The 16301-nt window shown below is 48.5% G+C and overlaps 1 protein-coding gene across 1 annotated transcript in view; it reads right to left on the bottom strand.

Moving 5' to 3' along the window:
- obscna (obscurin, cytoskeletal calmodulin and titin-interacting RhoGEF a) overlaps positions 1-15522 on the bottom strand; it is a 39654-nt gene extending 24132 nt beyond the window's left edge. Inside the window, exons 1-31 of the mRNA XM_085397510.1 lie at positions 15270-15522; positions 14346-14434; positions 13976-14242; positions 13060-13221; positions 12784-12888; positions 12398-12664; positions 12045-12314; positions 11684-11950; positions 11344-11607; positions 10990-11256; positions 10400-10669; positions 10016-10282; positions 9583-9849; positions 9091-9363; positions 8745-9008; positions 8360-8626; positions 7819-8085; positions 7467-7736; positions 7015-7281; positions 6381-6656; positions 5948-6214; positions 5081-5347; positions 4576-4842; positions 3935-4201; positions 3507-3773; positions 3143-3409; positions 2748-3014; positions 1193-1462; positions 752-1030; positions 387-644; positions 26-292 (exon numbers count right to left, since the gene is read on the bottom strand). Of these exons, the coding sequence (XP_085253636.1) occupies positions 26-292; positions 387-644; positions 752-1030; positions 1193-1462; positions 2748-3014; positions 3143-3409; positions 3507-3773; positions 3935-4201; positions 4576-4842; positions 5081-5347; positions 5948-6214; positions 6381-6656; positions 7015-7281; positions 7467-7736; positions 7819-8085; positions 8360-8626; positions 8745-9008; positions 9091-9363; positions 9583-9849; positions 10016-10282; positions 10400-10669; positions 10990-11256; positions 11344-11607; positions 11684-11950; positions 12045-12314; positions 12398-12664; positions 12784-12888; positions 13060-13221; positions 13976-14242; positions 14346-14385 (7540 nt within the window). The 5' untranslated portion in view covers positions 14386-14434; positions 15270-15522. The remainder of the gene's footprint in view (positions 1-25; positions 293-386; positions 645-751; positions 1031-1192; positions 1463-2747; positions 3015-3142; positions 3410-3506; positions 3774-3934; positions 4202-4575; positions 4843-5080; positions 5348-5947; positions 6215-6380; positions 6657-7014; positions 7282-7466; positions 7737-7818; positions 8086-8359; positions 8627-8744; positions 9009-9090; positions 9364-9582; positions 9850-10015; positions 10283-10399; positions 10670-10989; positions 11257-11343; positions 11608-11683; positions 11951-12044; positions 12315-12397; positions 12665-12783; positions 12889-13059; positions 13222-13975; positions 14243-14345; positions 14435-15269) is intronic.
- Between the last annotated feature and the right edge of the window lie 779 nt (positions 15523-16301).

Genomic DNA, 16301 nt, shown 5'->3' with positions numbered 1-16301 from the left:
GCTAACACAGTAACACTTCACACACCTTTCACAGACACAGTCGCACTGGTCTCTGCACCCCCTGCTTGGCACGAGTAGCTGCCACTGTCTTCAAGTTTGAGCTCCTTGATGTGAAGCTGGAGGAAGCAACCGTCCTGTCGCATCTCATACTTCCTGCTCGCTCTCAGGGGCAAGCTGTTTTTCTTCCACTGAACTGGAACTCCAAGTTTGGAGAGCTCGCAGTACAGGGTGGCTGAAGCTCCTTCTTCAGCTTCCACACTCTGAAGCTCCTCCTGGAAGAACGGAGGAAGCTCTGGGGGAAAAGGACAGAAATGGGAATAGTTTAAGAAGAACGCCTCACTGTACGTGCTGATCATAAGATTGTTTAGCTCATTGCCCTGAAGTACCAGTGACGGCGAGTTTGGCAGTGCTCTGCATATCTCCTGTATCACAAGAGTATACACCAGTATCCAGGGGGTCGACGTCACGGATGAGCAGCAGGTTGACTTTTCCGTCCTTGCGCATCTCGTATTTATCACCATTTCGAAGAGGAACGTGGTTGCGTTTCCAGGTAACCAAGGTGGTGAGGTCAGAGGTGGTGCAACTCAAAGTTGCCGTCTCGCCCTCCATGACCACTGTGTCTTTGGGCTTCTCCTCCAATAAAACTAGAATTTGATATCAAATCCCAGTGATCATCAGGGGGTACATAACTTTGAAGCATTTTATTAGTTTTTACTTAAATACACCCTCTCTACTGTGTTCTTATGCTCACCTTTAGGCTTAGGAACAACCAGCAGGTGTGCAGAGGTCCTCTCCTCCCCGACCACAAAAGCAACCGTGCCCGTCTCCTCAGGCGTTGTCATGGTGAGGACCAGTCGGTGCTGGCGGCCGCGACACGTCATCTGGTTCATCTCGTTCTTCTGCAGAGGGCTGTTCCCAAGCCACCAGACGCCCTCGCTCACGTCTGCGTGGCTCAGCTCGCACACAAACACCGCGTCCTCTCCCGCTGTCACCGTTTTGTCTTGAAGCTCTGTAACGATCCGAACGCGCTCTGTGGAGGAAGCAGGAGCTAGATACAGCTTCAGCAGAAAAGGGAATTTGATACGTTTACATTAACTCAACTCAGAAGGGTCAGCTCTGGATTTCGTGTCATGTAAATAAATGAGCCCAATACTTCAACAAATAATGACATTAGACTGCCATATAAACCCACCCCTGACAATCAACTTGGCAGTGGTCTTTTTGCCCCTGGTGATGCAGCTGAACTCCCCAGCATCCTCCAGATGCAATTTCTTGATCTGCAGAGTGTGACTGGGGCCTTTCTTTGTCACGATACAGCGTTCTCCTTCTTCCACCACGGTGTTGCCCTTCTTCCACGTTACGGGCACATTAGGACTGGAGACTTCACAGGAGAACAGCACAGACTTCCCCTCCACCACAGTTTGGCTCTCGAGTTCCTTTTCAAAGAACACCGATGCTGCCGCTGCGTGAAGAAAGAGATATTCAGATTACTTTTTTAACAAAGAGGCGATGATCACAGTGTGGTGGGCGTGGCTTGCACTGCCGTGCAGGTAAGGCGGACGCACCTGCACAGCATCCGCAAAAAAGTGTGTGTCGTGAACGTCAACCTTGAGTTGTAATAAAGAGATGCTTGAAAGCATGAACGTGCACCGGGTCTGCTGTGGGTTTGTTACAGTGGTGCTGAACCCCAGGAAGGGGACACAGCAGACCCGCGACTGGGCCAGCCGGGGAAGGAGCTGACCCAGATGGCGGCTGAGATGGTGGCCACACAGCAGGAAGAACTGGAGGACCTGGTTAAGTGCCGCATGCAGAGGATCGCGAGTCTGGCGGCTCAGATCCAGTCCTGGCCGACATCGCCGCCACCCCCACCGTCATCCCTCGAATGCATGGGAGTGGCCGACGTCGGGAATGTTCTGCCGCCCGTGCCGGCCCCCAAGTTGCAACCAGCCAGGACGCAGCCTGCCGCCGCACCCATCCCCACTCCTCAGGTGGGAACGGCTTGTACCGCCTGTTGTTGCCTTTTCCTGCTCCCTGGAGGAGGGCCACGAAACAACCACTGGGTCCACCAACAGCTCACCCACCTGCTCAGCCCGAGGTCAGCACACGGCGAGCACGGGGGGAACCTGCCAAGCTGTCGCTGGAGGAGGAGGCGGAGCACGAGGGTCCATGCCTGACGGGTGACAGGAAGGAAAAAGAGGAGCTGCGCGGGGGTTCACGCCTACTTGTGGAGGAGGCGCGTGAGGATCCGTGCCTGCCGGTGGTCAGGGAGGCGCGTGAAGGTCTGACAGAGGCGCAGTTCTCACCGGGGTGGTAAGCGGTTCAGGAAAGGGATAAATTAATGGGTTCATATCAATTGTGGGATTGCGGTTCCACAAATACAACTCCAGCATGTTTAATGCACAGTTATACAGCGCAGGTCGGGCCTGAAGGATAAGAGTTCAGCCTTGGCAGGGGATCAGTCCGACAGGGCCTCCACTCCTGGCCGCCGCCAGGCACACAATGCACCCGACCCCTACGGTGCCTCCTGCGGGTGGTGGACCTGCAGGAGGATGGGCCCGTGTCCCCTTTTTGGGCTGTGCCCGGCCGGGCCCCATGGACTAAAGCCTAGCCACCAGACGCTCTGCCTCGGGCTTGGCTCCAGAGCGGGGCCCTACCAGGGGGCAAAAGCCCCCAGACAACATAGCCCATGGGTCCAGGGTAGCAATTCGCAATAAAATGCAATAAAGAAAAGTAAACTGTTCAAATACCTCTCACGTTGACTTCAGCTGTCGTCTTCTGCTCCCCGAAGGCGCAGCTGTACTCTCCAACATCCTCTGGCTGGATGTTTCTGATGGTCATCTCAGCTACCCTCCCCTTCAGCGTCATCTGATACCTTCCTCCATGATAAAGCTGGTCCTCCCCCTTCCACCACTGCACGGGCACCCCGGCCCTGGATAGTTCACAGCGCAGGGACACGTTGCCTCCTTCAGGGGCCTCCTGGTTCTTCAGACCCATTTTGAACGTGAGCGGGATAGCTGTGGATGTGGAGAAGAAAATCGAATTTGAAGTCTAACGATCAGGAAATAACATATTTCATTTGGTAAACGTAGGCTTTAGGAGCATGAATGAACCAGACACTTTCACATCTACACTCTTGGCTTACGTGTGATTGTGACATTGGCTGTAGTCTTGACATCTCCATAGAAACAGCTGTAGAGGCCGCTGTCCTCCAGTTGTGCGTTTTTGATCGTCAGCTCCATGACGCTGTTTCGATTTTTCATCTGGTGCTTGAAATTATTCCTCAGCAGCTCTTCTCCTTTCCGCCACTCCACAGCAAGGCCGGGCTTGGACAGCTCGCAGCTCAGGGTCAGGCTGTTCTCCTCCTCCACCTGCTGGTTCCTTAGCTTAGTCTTGAATGTGACCGGCGGCGCTGCAAGAAGCACCAAAGAGGAGTTATGGAGTTATTTGACTTTTATAAAAGTTCATTCTTTCAGATTGAGTGTTTCTAGTGTGGGAGCTGGGTTTACCTTTAACTGTGAGCTCAGCAGTGGATTGGCTGTCTGTAGTCTTGCAGGTGTATTTGCCGGCATCGCTCTCCTCCACGTTGTTGATGATCAGCTTGGTGACGCGTCCCTCCTGTTTCATCTCGTATTTGTATCCAGGCTTCAGAATCACTCTGCCTTTCCTCCAGTCCACCGGAGCTCCGGGTTTGGAGAGCTCACAGCAGAAAACGCCACCGTCCCCCTCCCTCACCTCCAAATTCTCAACCTCCTTTGTAAATGTAACAGGAAGTGCTACAGAAAAGAAAACAAAGTGAGTGAAATCTGAAATTACAAGTCATTTTCTAAATCTGCCGTGGTTAACAGGAAGTGCTGGGTGTTTTCTCCTGTGGTCATTCCCAGCTGGACAGTTTGTATTTCTACCCCAGCTGTAGTGAAGCTGTAGTGAAGCTTACCTCTTACTTTGATGTCAGCTGATGTCACAACAGTCCCAACAGAACAGCTGTACTCGCCAGAGTCTGCCAGAGTTACGTTTCTGATTAACATCTCCGCCACTCGGCCTTCTTGCTTTGTTTGTATTTTTTCTCCCTCTTTCACCAGTTGAGCGTCTTTCCTCCACTCCACGGGGACTCCAGCTTTGGAAAGCTCACAGCGTAAGGTCACGCAGCCCTCCTCCACAGCTTCCTGGTTCTTCAGTTTCTGCTTAAAGGTCACTGGTATTGCTAAGGAGTGATAGCCAGAAACATTACAAAAACATTTGTAGATTGTTAAAGCTTAATTATAAATGGCCTGTATTTGTATAGCACTTAGTCCCTAAGGACCCCAAAGCTTTACACATCCACACACACACACACACTGGTGATGGCAGCTACATCGTAGCCACAGCCACCCTGGGGCGCACTGACAGAGGCGAGGCTGCCGGACACTGGCGCCACCGGGCCCTCTGACCACCACCAGTAGGCAACGGGTGAAGTGTCTCGCCCAAGGACACAAAGACCGAGTCGGGGCTCGAACCGGCAACCTTCCGATTGCAAGACGAACTCCCAACTCTTGAGCCACGATCGCCCCGTGAACGATGTTGCTGAATGCATCTCACCAGTAATAATTGTTGTTGCCGTGGATTTTATCTCATCACAAATGCAGCTGTAGGTGCCGCTGTCCTCGGGGAGGCTTTTCCTGATGTGGAGCTCGTGGATGCAGCCGCTCTGCTTGATCTGGTATTTGTCTCCGTTTGAAAGGACAGTGTCTCCCTTTGTCCACTGCACGGGGACCCCAGGCTGGGACAGCTCACAGCACAGTGTAACAACACCGCCCTCCTGCACCTGAATATTCTTCAAGTCTTGAAGAAATTTGATGGGCCGCTCTAGAAAAGAGCAGAGGAGACATCCTGAAATGCACGTCAGCTTTATGCTGCTGTAGCTCTGACAGGTAGACACTGAGATGAAGTCAATGACATATAAAATAGATTTAAACAAAGATATATGTATATACTGCGTCATTTTTGAGTCACCATACTTCTGTTCGTCATCTTCATCTTTAAATGTTGCTTTATGACATTCAGGATGCTGGAAAACTGCTACAGTGAAAGCAGCAGCGCTCACCATTCACTCTGATCTCAGCTGTTGTCCTCTGTTCTCCACATATACAAGTATAATCTCCACTGTCCTCCACACAGAGGTCTGCGACCTTCATCTCCACCTGCAGGTCCTTTTTCCTCATCTGGTACTTGTCTCCATTCTTCAGCAGCTCTCCTCCTCTCCTCCACTCCACCGCGGACGCAGGTTTGGTGAGCTCACAGCGCAGAACCACACCGCTGCCCTCCGTCACCTCCTGATTGGCTAGCAGTATCTTGAAACTAGGCGGTAACTCTAACGAAAACCAAGAGCCACAGAGAACATCACGTGTCGCGCACTAAAGGGATGTGATTTTAAAATACATAAACAATTATTACAGATAAAATTAAAGGTCACACTGAAATCCATAAAGCATAGGAGGGTTGTTTATGGTACAACTTCAGCAATGAGTGGAAAACACGACTACAGGTGGAGAAATCCAGTATCCAGTGTCCACTCTGCTACAAAGCTACTGCAGAGGAGACGCGGGTATTCGATATGCGCTATAATGGATTAAACTCTAATCCATTATATTCCAGGCTGTGTTTGTCTCATGATGCCTGCATGAGACAAATGATGGACTGCTGCTCATAATAAGATTCAGGAAGCTTTGGCTTCAATGATGCAGGACTTTACAGTAGAGGACACACTGTGACACAAACTGGGTGACGATATGGAAACATGAGTGGGTTCACACAGTGATGACGGTCTACTTAGTTCATTCTGACTATTATGTGGCTGACCTCTTTGACGTCTGCGCTTGGGTGACTCTGTTAAATAATGACATCAAAATTCAAAAAGAAGGAAGAAGAGTGCTTTATGAAATCACGATCAGATGTCGGGGGTGCGTCTCACCTACGACTGTGAGCTCAGCAGTCGATTGGCTGTCTTTAGTCTTGCAGGTGTATTTGCCGGCATCGCTCTCCTCCACGTGGTTGATGACCAGTTTAGTGACGCGCCCGTCCTGTTTCATCTCGTATTTCTCTCCAGGCTTCAGAACGACTCTGCCTTTCCTCCAGCTGACTGCAGCTCCAGGTTTGGAGAGCTCACAGCAGAAAACGCCGCTGTCCCCTTCCTTCACCACCAGGCTCCGGATCTCCCGTTTAAATGTTACAGGAAGTGCTGTTGGAAAATGGATCTTTTTTGGTGATTGAATTTGCAAAGTGCCGTTTACACCTACCCGCTGTATTTGTTTCTTATTCAGTCTTTATTTCTGCTTTTTCATGTAGCACAGAGGTTAAATAGCCAGGACCGATGCAGTTAAGGTCACAAACTGATTTAAACGTACGTTTCACTTTGACTTCAGCGGTGGTTTTCTCATCTCCTGTGATGCAGCTGTATTTTCCTGCGTCTTCCGGTTGGATGTTTAAAACGGTCAGTTTAGCCGTCTTTCCTTCGAGCTCTGTGCGATACTTTCCCCGAGATCCCTCCTCAGAGAGCAGCTGCCCCTGCTTCTGCCACTGAATCGGGACTCCCTTCTTTGACAGCTCACACTGCAACGTCACGCTGCTCCCTTCTTCGGCCACCTGACTCTTCAGGCTCACCTTAAATGTCGCAGGGATCGCTGTCAAAGCAGGCACATATATTTTTATATGTGTGAAGTAAAACAAAGGCAAGAACGAGACAAATATGATTTACAGGTCAAAGTTCAGTGAAAAGACATTTTTCTCAGGTCTCTGTGCAGTACGTTGAAAAGCAACGTTTATCGTTACTGCTTCCACAGAGATAAAGAAGGTAAGTAGCAGCCAGGTGATGTGCTTAACGAACTGATCCTCAGGAAGTGTGACCGACAGAAGCAGAAACGATGGAAGTTTGCTAGTGTGAGCATTCGGGTCTGTGACACCTGAGCAAAGGTCAGACGGTGCAGGCCTCATTTAGCAGGGCTAAGTAATAACGAGATGTGGCACCGAGAGTAAACTCACCAATAACTTTAACCGTAGACTTTGTCCTCTGCTCTCGGCACACACATGTGTAGACACCGCTGTCCTCTGGTACGGCATCTCTGATGCTCAGCTCCAGGACCGAGCCCCTCTGTTTTATCTGGTGCTTGTCTCCGTGCTCAAGCAGATCTCCTCCGAGCCTCCATTCCACTGGGACACCAGGTTTAGAGATCTCACAACACAGCGTGATGTTGTGTCCTTCCTCGACTTGTACATTTTTTAGCTTTTGTTTGAAGACGATGGGAAGAGCTGAAAGGCAAAGTAAGTGGACGAGATAAGTGAAGCGCCTGAAAACAAACATGCAGCACGTCCTTCTTTCACGGGTCTGCTCTGAAATTCACTGAGGTAATTAATTAAAGCCGTAATGTGTGGGTTTCAAATGTGTGACTGCCTGTACCTGCCAGATACACAGAAAACACTAGAACATAAGTTACCATTAACAGTCAGAGTGGCGGTGGTCTCCACGTTTCCACAGATGCACGTGTAGATGCTGCTGTCCTCGGGGGTCGCATCAAAGATCCTCAGCTCGACGAGCATGTCTCTCTGTCGTACGTGACATTTCTCTCCATTTCTAATCGGTTCATCCCCGCCTTTCCTCCACTCCACCGACTGACCGGGTTTGGAGAGCTCACAGTGTAACGTGGCAGCGTTGCCCTCCTCTATCAACACGTTCCTCAGCTTCTGCTTGAAGGTGACTGGGAGAGCTGAGAAACCCATTAAGACCAGATAAATAATCACAGATGGCCTCATATTCCTTTATCAGCTCGTTGGTAAATAAAGTCCTACCAGTAATCCTGACAGTGGCAGATGTCATCTGATCAGCACACACACAACTGTAGACCCCACCGTCCTCGGGCACAGGTTTCCATATGAGGAGCTCCAGTGTGGTCTCCCGTTTCCTTATCTGGTACTTCACACTGTTCTTCAGCACCTCATCCTCTTTCCTCCACTCTACCGGGATCCCAGGTTTGGAAATTTCACAGCGCAGTATGACGCTGCTGCCCTCCTCTGCTTGCATATTCTTGAGTTGTTGTATGAATGTGATAGGAACAGCTGGAAAATAAGGAGTGACATCATAGACGTGAATAAAAGAGGATAAAAGCTTGTGTGATAGTTTATTGCATTAGCAGCTGTACCTGTGTGTGGCTAACTGCCATATATCAGTGCACAGTAAGTTATTGCATGTTGCATGCGTCTGTATTTCTCACTGCTCCTTTTATACTTGCATGAGCTCGCAATGGATGTGAAACATGTTGTAAATGCTAAAAAAGAAGAAGTTTTTGGTAAAGCTGTGTCAGGTGAGTTTGTAGTGTGATGAAGACTTTACCGTGTACTTTGAGACTTGCTGTAGTGTGGTGGTCTCTGCACTGGCATGTGTACTGTCCAGCGTCCTCGGGTTTCAGGGCTTTGATGGTCAGAGAGTTGATCGTCTTCCTCTGTTTCATCACGTACTTGTCTCCTGGCCTGATGCTCTCAAAACCTTTCTTCCAGTGGACGTGGACCCCAGGCAGAGAGTACTCACAGGTCAGGGTGACAGCTTCTCCTTCTTTGGCCTCCACATGCTTCAAATGGTGGATGAACTCTGCTGGGATGGCTAGGAGTGACAATGAGGAGGTCTTTGCTTATTATAATTTCTCCAATGTAATCATATACAATCTACCAGAAATGTTCGACCCACAGCAACCACGTGACAAATAAATCCCTATTGGTACCTTTGACAGCGACCGCGGCCCTGGTTGTAACAGAGCCAGCACTGCACTCGTACACTCCTGCATCTGTTTTACAAACTTCTCGAATGGTCAGCCGAGCTTCGCACCCCAAACGACTGGTAAAGTATCTTGAGGAGTTCCACATGAGACAGCCATCTTTGTACCACAGGATGTGACACGGCTTGGAGGTCACACAGGACAAAATCAAACCACCTCCTTCGATGGCCTCGCAGTCCTCAAGTGACTTACAAATGGTGGGACGCCTTTCTGGTGTCATGAGCAGATGAAGCACAGCACATGTAAGATGTGACAAAAAATACACGTTAAAACCCAAAGATCTCAGCTTTACCTCGAACCAACAGCGAGGCGTACGATCTTTTGTCCCCTGCTGCGAAGGAAATGGTGCCGGTGTCTTTACGGGCCAGCTGTTTAAACGTCAGGGTGTGGAAGCCTCCTGAAAGCACCTGGATCTCATTGAGCTCGTTGGTATAAAGCAAAGTCTCATCCAAATACCACTTGGCCCCAGCGTAGTCACTGGGAGAGATACGACACCTGAACGTGACCGTGTCCCCCTCCAGACACTCAACGTCTTCCAGTTCATCCAGAATCACCACCTTCTGACCTGCGAGACGGAAAAGACAAAACTCTGACAAACTTGCAGCATACATGACCCGATCAGCACCATTAGATTTTTACCAAACATTTTACTCAGCAATGATAAACGTTGCATTGCAGCACTCATCGTATTGGCATTTCTCCCAGTGTGTTGGTTCCTTTGTTTTACAGTGTTTTCCATCACTGCCTGATATGGCCCAGTTTGATTTAAATGATCCACGCTCACCTTGCACAGTCAGCTGTGCCCGGCTTTGCATGGTGCCAACGTCACATATATAAATATCTGTGTCCGATTTCTCCAGTGAGGTGATGGCGAGCGACAGCACCACGCCCTTCTGCCTGATGACATACTTCCTTCCAGGCCGCAGCTCAATCAAGCCCTTCAGCCAGGTCACACGCTTGGCTGGCTGCCTCGTCTCGCACTCGAGTGTCACCTTTCCTCTTTCTTCTGCTCGAGTGTCTTTCAGCTCCCTGGCAAATGTGTGCTGTAACTCTGAAATGAAAAGGCAGCTTAGTAAAGCCGATCCAGCCATGAAAAGCCCAAAGACATATAAGCGTGGAGACAATATCGATCCTTTCAATCTGCTGCAGCCTGTGTTTTACCACTACCTGTAAATGGTTGCTAACCAAGAATGAATGAAAAGTCAAATCGAGGCTACCTCTGATCTCAAGCTTGGCACGGGAGGCCACGCCTTCGGCCTCACAGCAGTACTCTCCAGAGTCTCGGATAGTGGTGCTTTTGATCACCAACCGTGCCAGATGTTTCTCCACGCTCATCTCATACTTGGGGCTCTCCTTGATCAGACGCCCGTTTTTCAGCCAACGGATGGTGACTTCTGGTTTGGTGATTTCACAGCTCAGCTCTGCATCCTCACCAGGCACGGCCTTGACGTTCAACAAGTCCCTGAAGATGTGCACTGGCTTCTCTGTGTGAGAAAGGGCACATTGGCTCGCTCAACATCTTGAAACAACTTACAGTGTAGGATATGTATAATGTGTATAAACTCTCCAGGCGTGACCATATCTTAGGAAAGATTATGTACCTTGAACAAAAAGCATGGTCCTACAGGTTAGATCTTTAATGGTGAAGACCACATCTCCAGCGTCAGTAAGTAACGCATCTCTAACTGTCATCGTATACATGCGGCCGCTGTTGGTGAGCTGAATACGGCTGTTGGTAGCCATGAGCTGGCCGTTAATGGTCCAGGAAGGTTTATCGTCAAGATCATGGGAGAGAAGACACTCAAAGGTGCAGGTGTCTCCCTCGAGGACAGCCGTCGTCTTCAAACGCTGGACAATTGTAATGTGTAAGTCTGTAAATAAATACAATCAGTGAATGACCACATATGTCAGCTGAATGCTATACTAACTGTGGATGAGAGCTCAGAAAGGTTTAATGCCACCAACACTCATTAAACATGGTGCAGAGTAAAGGAATAATGACCTTATTTAACTTCTTAAATGGTTTCAGAAATACAAGAGCTTTTACTGATAAACTCGCATAAAACAATTTACCCTGTGGTTTGAGAGCTTATTAGAAATGGCGTTTCTTCTTCTACTCACCATTAGAGATGGACCGATCCGATATTACGTATCGGACATGAAAAAGTGGTATCGGTCCATCTCTACTCACCATGTACTGTGACTTTGGCTTTGGTCTGACTTGTGCCGAGATCACACGTGTACTGTCCTGCATCGTCCTTGCTCAGTGAATGGATGATCAAAGCCATGGACTTCCCAAACTGGAGCAGCTCGTGTTTGTCATCAGCTGTCAGAACTACACCGTCCTTCTTCCAAGCAGGGCTCGCCGTCTCTTTGGAAATCTCACACTGAAGACAAAGCTCCCCTTGCTCCTCTCCAACTGCATCCTCCAGAGGCCTCAGGAACACTGCTGGGCATTCTGGGACACATTACAGGTTAGTCTTTGTGTTGTTATCATTGCAATTTATGTTTCTGAGAAATTTAAGCAACTCCTTCTGTCACTGACCTTTGACCTTTAAGGTGGTTGTCTCAGTGAGAAGGCCCGCTTTGAAGGTAACCCTGCTCTCCTGTGGCCGAAGCTTTTTGATTGTGAGGCTGTGCATGGTGCCCATGTGGTGGATCTTGTTGATGGCGTTGGAATAGAGCCGGACATTATTGAGGAGCCACTCCACATTGGCCACCACGTAGTTGAGTTCACACGAGAAAGTGGCGACGCCATTCTCCTCAATTTCCACCGGTTCAAGGTGTTTGATCAACTTCAGCGTCCGCACTGCAATACAAAGGCTCAATTCATCAACGTGTCCTGAAAAGGCTTCATATTAACGTTTGCATCACACTGAACCTACCTTCTACTTTAACGTGTGCCGAGCTCTGTGACCCTCCAGCCAGACAGCGGTACTGTCCCGCATCCATCCCCGTCAGGCCATGGATGGTCAGCCCTGCTCGTTTCCCCTCCCTCTTCATGCTGTACTTGTTAGAGGATTTCAGAGCTGTGCGGCCCTTAAACCAGCGCACCACCCTGGGAGATGGGGCGAACTCACAGCTCAGAGTCACAGAGCTGCTCTCTTTTGCCTCCACGTCATCCAAGTGGTGGACCACCTGAAGAGGCCGCTCTAAAAGGGGAGACAGGTTTAGTTCAGCAGCGTGTTTCCATTATTTCACTGGAGAATACCATGTTATCAGTTTGAGGCGGTGTGGGAGATTCACCTTTAACCGTAAGCTGAGCGGTGGAACGACTCTTGCCAGCGACAAAGACCACCGGGCCTGACATGGAGCTTTCTGTGGAGGTGAAGCACAGGCTGTGGAGGGTGGCCTCCCTGTCAATGTCCACTGCCGCGCATGGCTCCATGACCTCACCGTTCAGCGTCCACTTTGGTGGCCTCCCTGATTTCAAGTTGGTCTCTACCTGGAATCGTGCAGGCTCTGGCTCCATCACCTCCACCGATTTCATCCCCCGCACTATGGTGATAGCCTGCTCTGCACGTACAGCATAATACATATTACCTCTACTGCACAGCTCCTGATATCATAGTTTGATTTCATAAGTGTGGGAACCTCACCCTCCACCAGAAGCTGGCAGGAGGTTTTATCATCCTGTGCGTCACATGTATAGGTGTCTTCATCTGACGAGCAGACGTCATTGATAGCAAGCTGCCTGTAGATATCTTGGCTGATTAGCTGATACTTCTTGCTGGGAAGTAGCTCCTTCCTGTTCTTGTACCACCTGACCTCAGCGTTAGGCCGTGACACCTGGCACTCTAGCAGACCTCGGTGGCGATACATGGCGATTTTTACTCTCAGAGGACGCACTATTTGGACTGGAAGCTCTGAGAGTGGAAGAATAAACTCAGGTTTTATGATCTTTATTGTTTTATAAGAGCTATTTCTTGTGTGTTCATCAGGATTTCCTTCATGCCCAGTGTGAGGTATGAATCTCGGGGCTCACCTTGTACCGTGAGGGTTGCACAGGATGAGACCCGCTCTGCCGTGAACCTGATCTCTCCTGCATGTTCTGGTCTGACTGACTTGAAGGACAGAGAATGAGTTTCACCTGAAATCACATTAAACCCAGTATTTTATTCTGCTTATTACCTTTTCCTCGGTTAATTCTCAGAGTTCCCCTTATGGTTCAGGTACCAATGACTGAAGCTCATCAGTTCAAGCAACTATAAGGCTAGCTCCCCCAAAATAAGGCCTACTGCTAAGATAACTGATCTTTTACCTTGGTGTCTGATCTTGATGCTGTCCCCAGGACGGATCCGGCAGTCATCTCTGTACCACCGACCATCCACATCCATCTGGCTGACCTCGCACACGAAGGTTACAGGTTGACGCTCGACTGTGTCGACATCTTCCAGCTCCTTCACGATGTGAATGTCCCTAGCTGGCAGGAAATATCCACACTATGACTCGAAACTTAGTGAAAGTAACCAAAGAGAGCTTTTTGCCACTAAAATATTGGCTAACTGCAATCTGACATATTACTCCATATCATTATTTATTTATTGAACTAAATGGCCTGTATTTGTATAGCTTTCCTAGTCCCTAAGGACCCCAAAGCGCTTTACACATCCAGTCATCCACCCATTCACACACACATTCACACACTGGTGATGGCAGCTACATTGTAGCCACAGCCACCCTGGGGCGCACTGACAGAGGCGAGGCTGCCGGACACTGGCGCCACCGGGCCCTCTGACCACCACCAGTAGGCAACGGGTGAAGTGTCTTGCCCAAGGACACAACGACCGAGACTGTCCAAGCCGGGGCTCGAACCGGCAACCTTCCGATTACAAGGCGAACTCCCAACTCTGAGCCACGATCGCCTGAACGAACTAAAATGAAAGACGGTGCGCTGTGACTGTATGTTCTGCGGTTCCATAGCTTTGTTGGGTTCATAACACTGATTAACACCGTCTGTCCAAGTCCAGCAGTTGTTGGACATTTCAACTACAGCATGCACTTCACTGCAGAAACTACAGCCTCTTAAAGACACGTATGAACCTCGAGTTAGTGGTTCAGGTTATCGAAGCCCCGGAGAAAGTCACTGACCTGATTTTGGGATCTAACACAGAGATGGTCTGGGCCATATAAAAACATTCAATCCTGTGAGCATGCAAGTAGTTCTGTCACATTACCTCTGACAGTGAGTCGGCCTGAGGTCTGAATGCCATTAGCTTGGAAGGAGAACAAACCGGCATCTCCCAAAGCCACCCTGTTCAGTAAGAGGGAGTGTTTCTTCCCGTGTGTGCTGATGCGACAGTTGGGTTTAGATTTGAGCTGCGTCCCATCCCTCATCCACACGCCCTCTATGTAGGCTAGGTTAAGAGATACCTCAAAGGAGCAGCTCTCACACTCTGAGACCTCTGCGTCATCCAATCCCTTCACCACCTGCAGACGGTTCTCTGGCAAACACACACACACAGGCGGCGTTAGAGGCCTAAAGGCCTTTGACTCATGGTGAGAACTCTGTTGAAAAAGCACAAATGCATTTAGAAATAAACATACTTGCAGCTGCTACTATTCCTCCAGGCTTATTGTCTCCCATGTCTCTTGTTCTTGACTGGAGAAGTTTGTTTTCTATCACAGTCAGCAGGCTGCAAATACAAACGTACCCGAGGTGACCCTGAGTCATGATATGTTGTCTAACCGTGTTACAAAAAGAGAAATCAGCTTTTCCACGAACTCATTCAGCTCACAGTTCAGGGGTACAGACATTACTGATTTCTGCATAAGTGCTTAAATCTTTTGGACATCATTGCAAAAACAGATTAATTCCTTTCAGGCTAACCATCAAACCACAACGTCCAAAATGGTAACCCCATCAAACTGATATACATGGCATCAGTGTCTCATGTTGTTGATCCCTGTGATGGCGTGCCAGTCAGTAATGAAGAGCAGAGTAATCTCTGTCACCGCACTTGGCTGAGTTCATCCCCACCAATATAGACTCAGCTGTGATCAAACCTCCATAAGGCAACATGAGCTGAACTCAGAGGAAGGGAAAGCTCTGAAAAGCCAACAAGCGATCGACCGATTGATATGATATTTGAGATCATCAAACACGCCAGCTCCTCCCAGCAGCGCTCCAAGCATAGGCCAGTCTGCTCCATTACATTACCTACAGCTAAAATGGTATTTTATGATGCGTCACACACGCCACTGTCTTTGGAACCAGTTATCTAGATTACCTAATATTTTATCATAAGCCTATTAAAATCTATTCTGCAAAATAAACACCAGAGAAATAAAAACTGAAATCCTTTCAGAGCAATACAGCAAACCAGCTTAATACAACTTTGCAATATAATTCAACTATATTCCAGTGATACTCTATTCAACAGGGTTTCTTGTTGGCTATATTCAACTGCAAAAATAAAAAATATCATTTCTATACACATTTCCAAATTAAAGAAGAATACATAAGCTTACCTGCACCAATGCACCAGCTCTCAAACTAAGCAGGTGATCTATAGGACGAACACATGCCTGCATGCACTGTTTCTGCACCTGTTTCAAAAAAGCAAAACTACTTTATCCAAAGCAAACACGAGCTGGATGAAACCTCCAGCGTGGCCACTGATCCTTTGGGAGTGCTGTGCTGTTTCTCACAGAGCCTTTAAGGTTAACAAGATGCATTTAATCCACCAAAGAGCGTGTCCATGCCTCCTTGTGCATCCCAGTTCCCAAAGTTGACAGGCTATAGTGCTTTCTCTTTTTTTCCTGCTGTTATGGAGCATAGTGCTGAACAGCTGACATATCTCTCCCCACACACTAACCTCCAAAATAGCCTTCTGTCAGTATGAGGGCAAAGATAGCTTTGGCTTTAATGGTGCAAGGCACCATATGCTCGACATCACTGGAACCATGAAAAACAATCAGAATGTAAACAGTGGTCCCAGTGTCTCTGATGGTTTTCCACCGTGCATCAATGAGGGGTTGACCAGCTTAGAAACATGACAACAAAACGTAGATTCACCTTATTTTAAAGCAACCTTTGTATTGCATCAGAAGGTCTGCAGCATTTTCTCTCAACAATGAGACCAAAATGACCGAACAGCATCAGACGAGCCTCTGCACCATGAGGCTGATGGGGTTTAATCGCCTGCTCTGTACAACCCCGACCCACAGGTTCAAGGTTCTTTATTTGTCACATGCATCATAGTTATACAAGTATAACACACAATGAAATGTAGCCTGACATGTGCAAAAAAATTGGGGGGGGGTGTGTAGAGGAAGAACATTATATATATATATATATATATATACATATACACACACACACACACACACACACACACATTGGGTGCCACAGTGTCTAAAACCTGTTACAGATACAGACGTCAAACAGGTAACAGGAAAGAGGTGGTTTCTTCCACTGTTAATGCTAAAAGGTCATGAAAGATGCATACGTCCTTAAAATCGTTACAAAACAAGTTTGAATGTAGGATTTTCTGTCATCCA

The sequence above is a fragment of the Rhamphochromis longiceps genome, linkage group LG23 (genome assembly GCF_057381845.1).
Source record: "Rhamphochromis longiceps isolate RC_006_pf linkage group LG23, R_longiceps_female_GT1.1, whole genome shotgun sequence".
NCBI classification, from domain to species: domain Eukaryota; kingdom Metazoa; phylum Chordata; class Actinopteri; order Cichliformes; family Cichlidae; genus Rhamphochromis; species Rhamphochromis longiceps.
The sequence above is the reverse complement of the archived record's forward strand: the minus strand, read 5'-3'. Positions and strand labels throughout refer to the sequence as shown.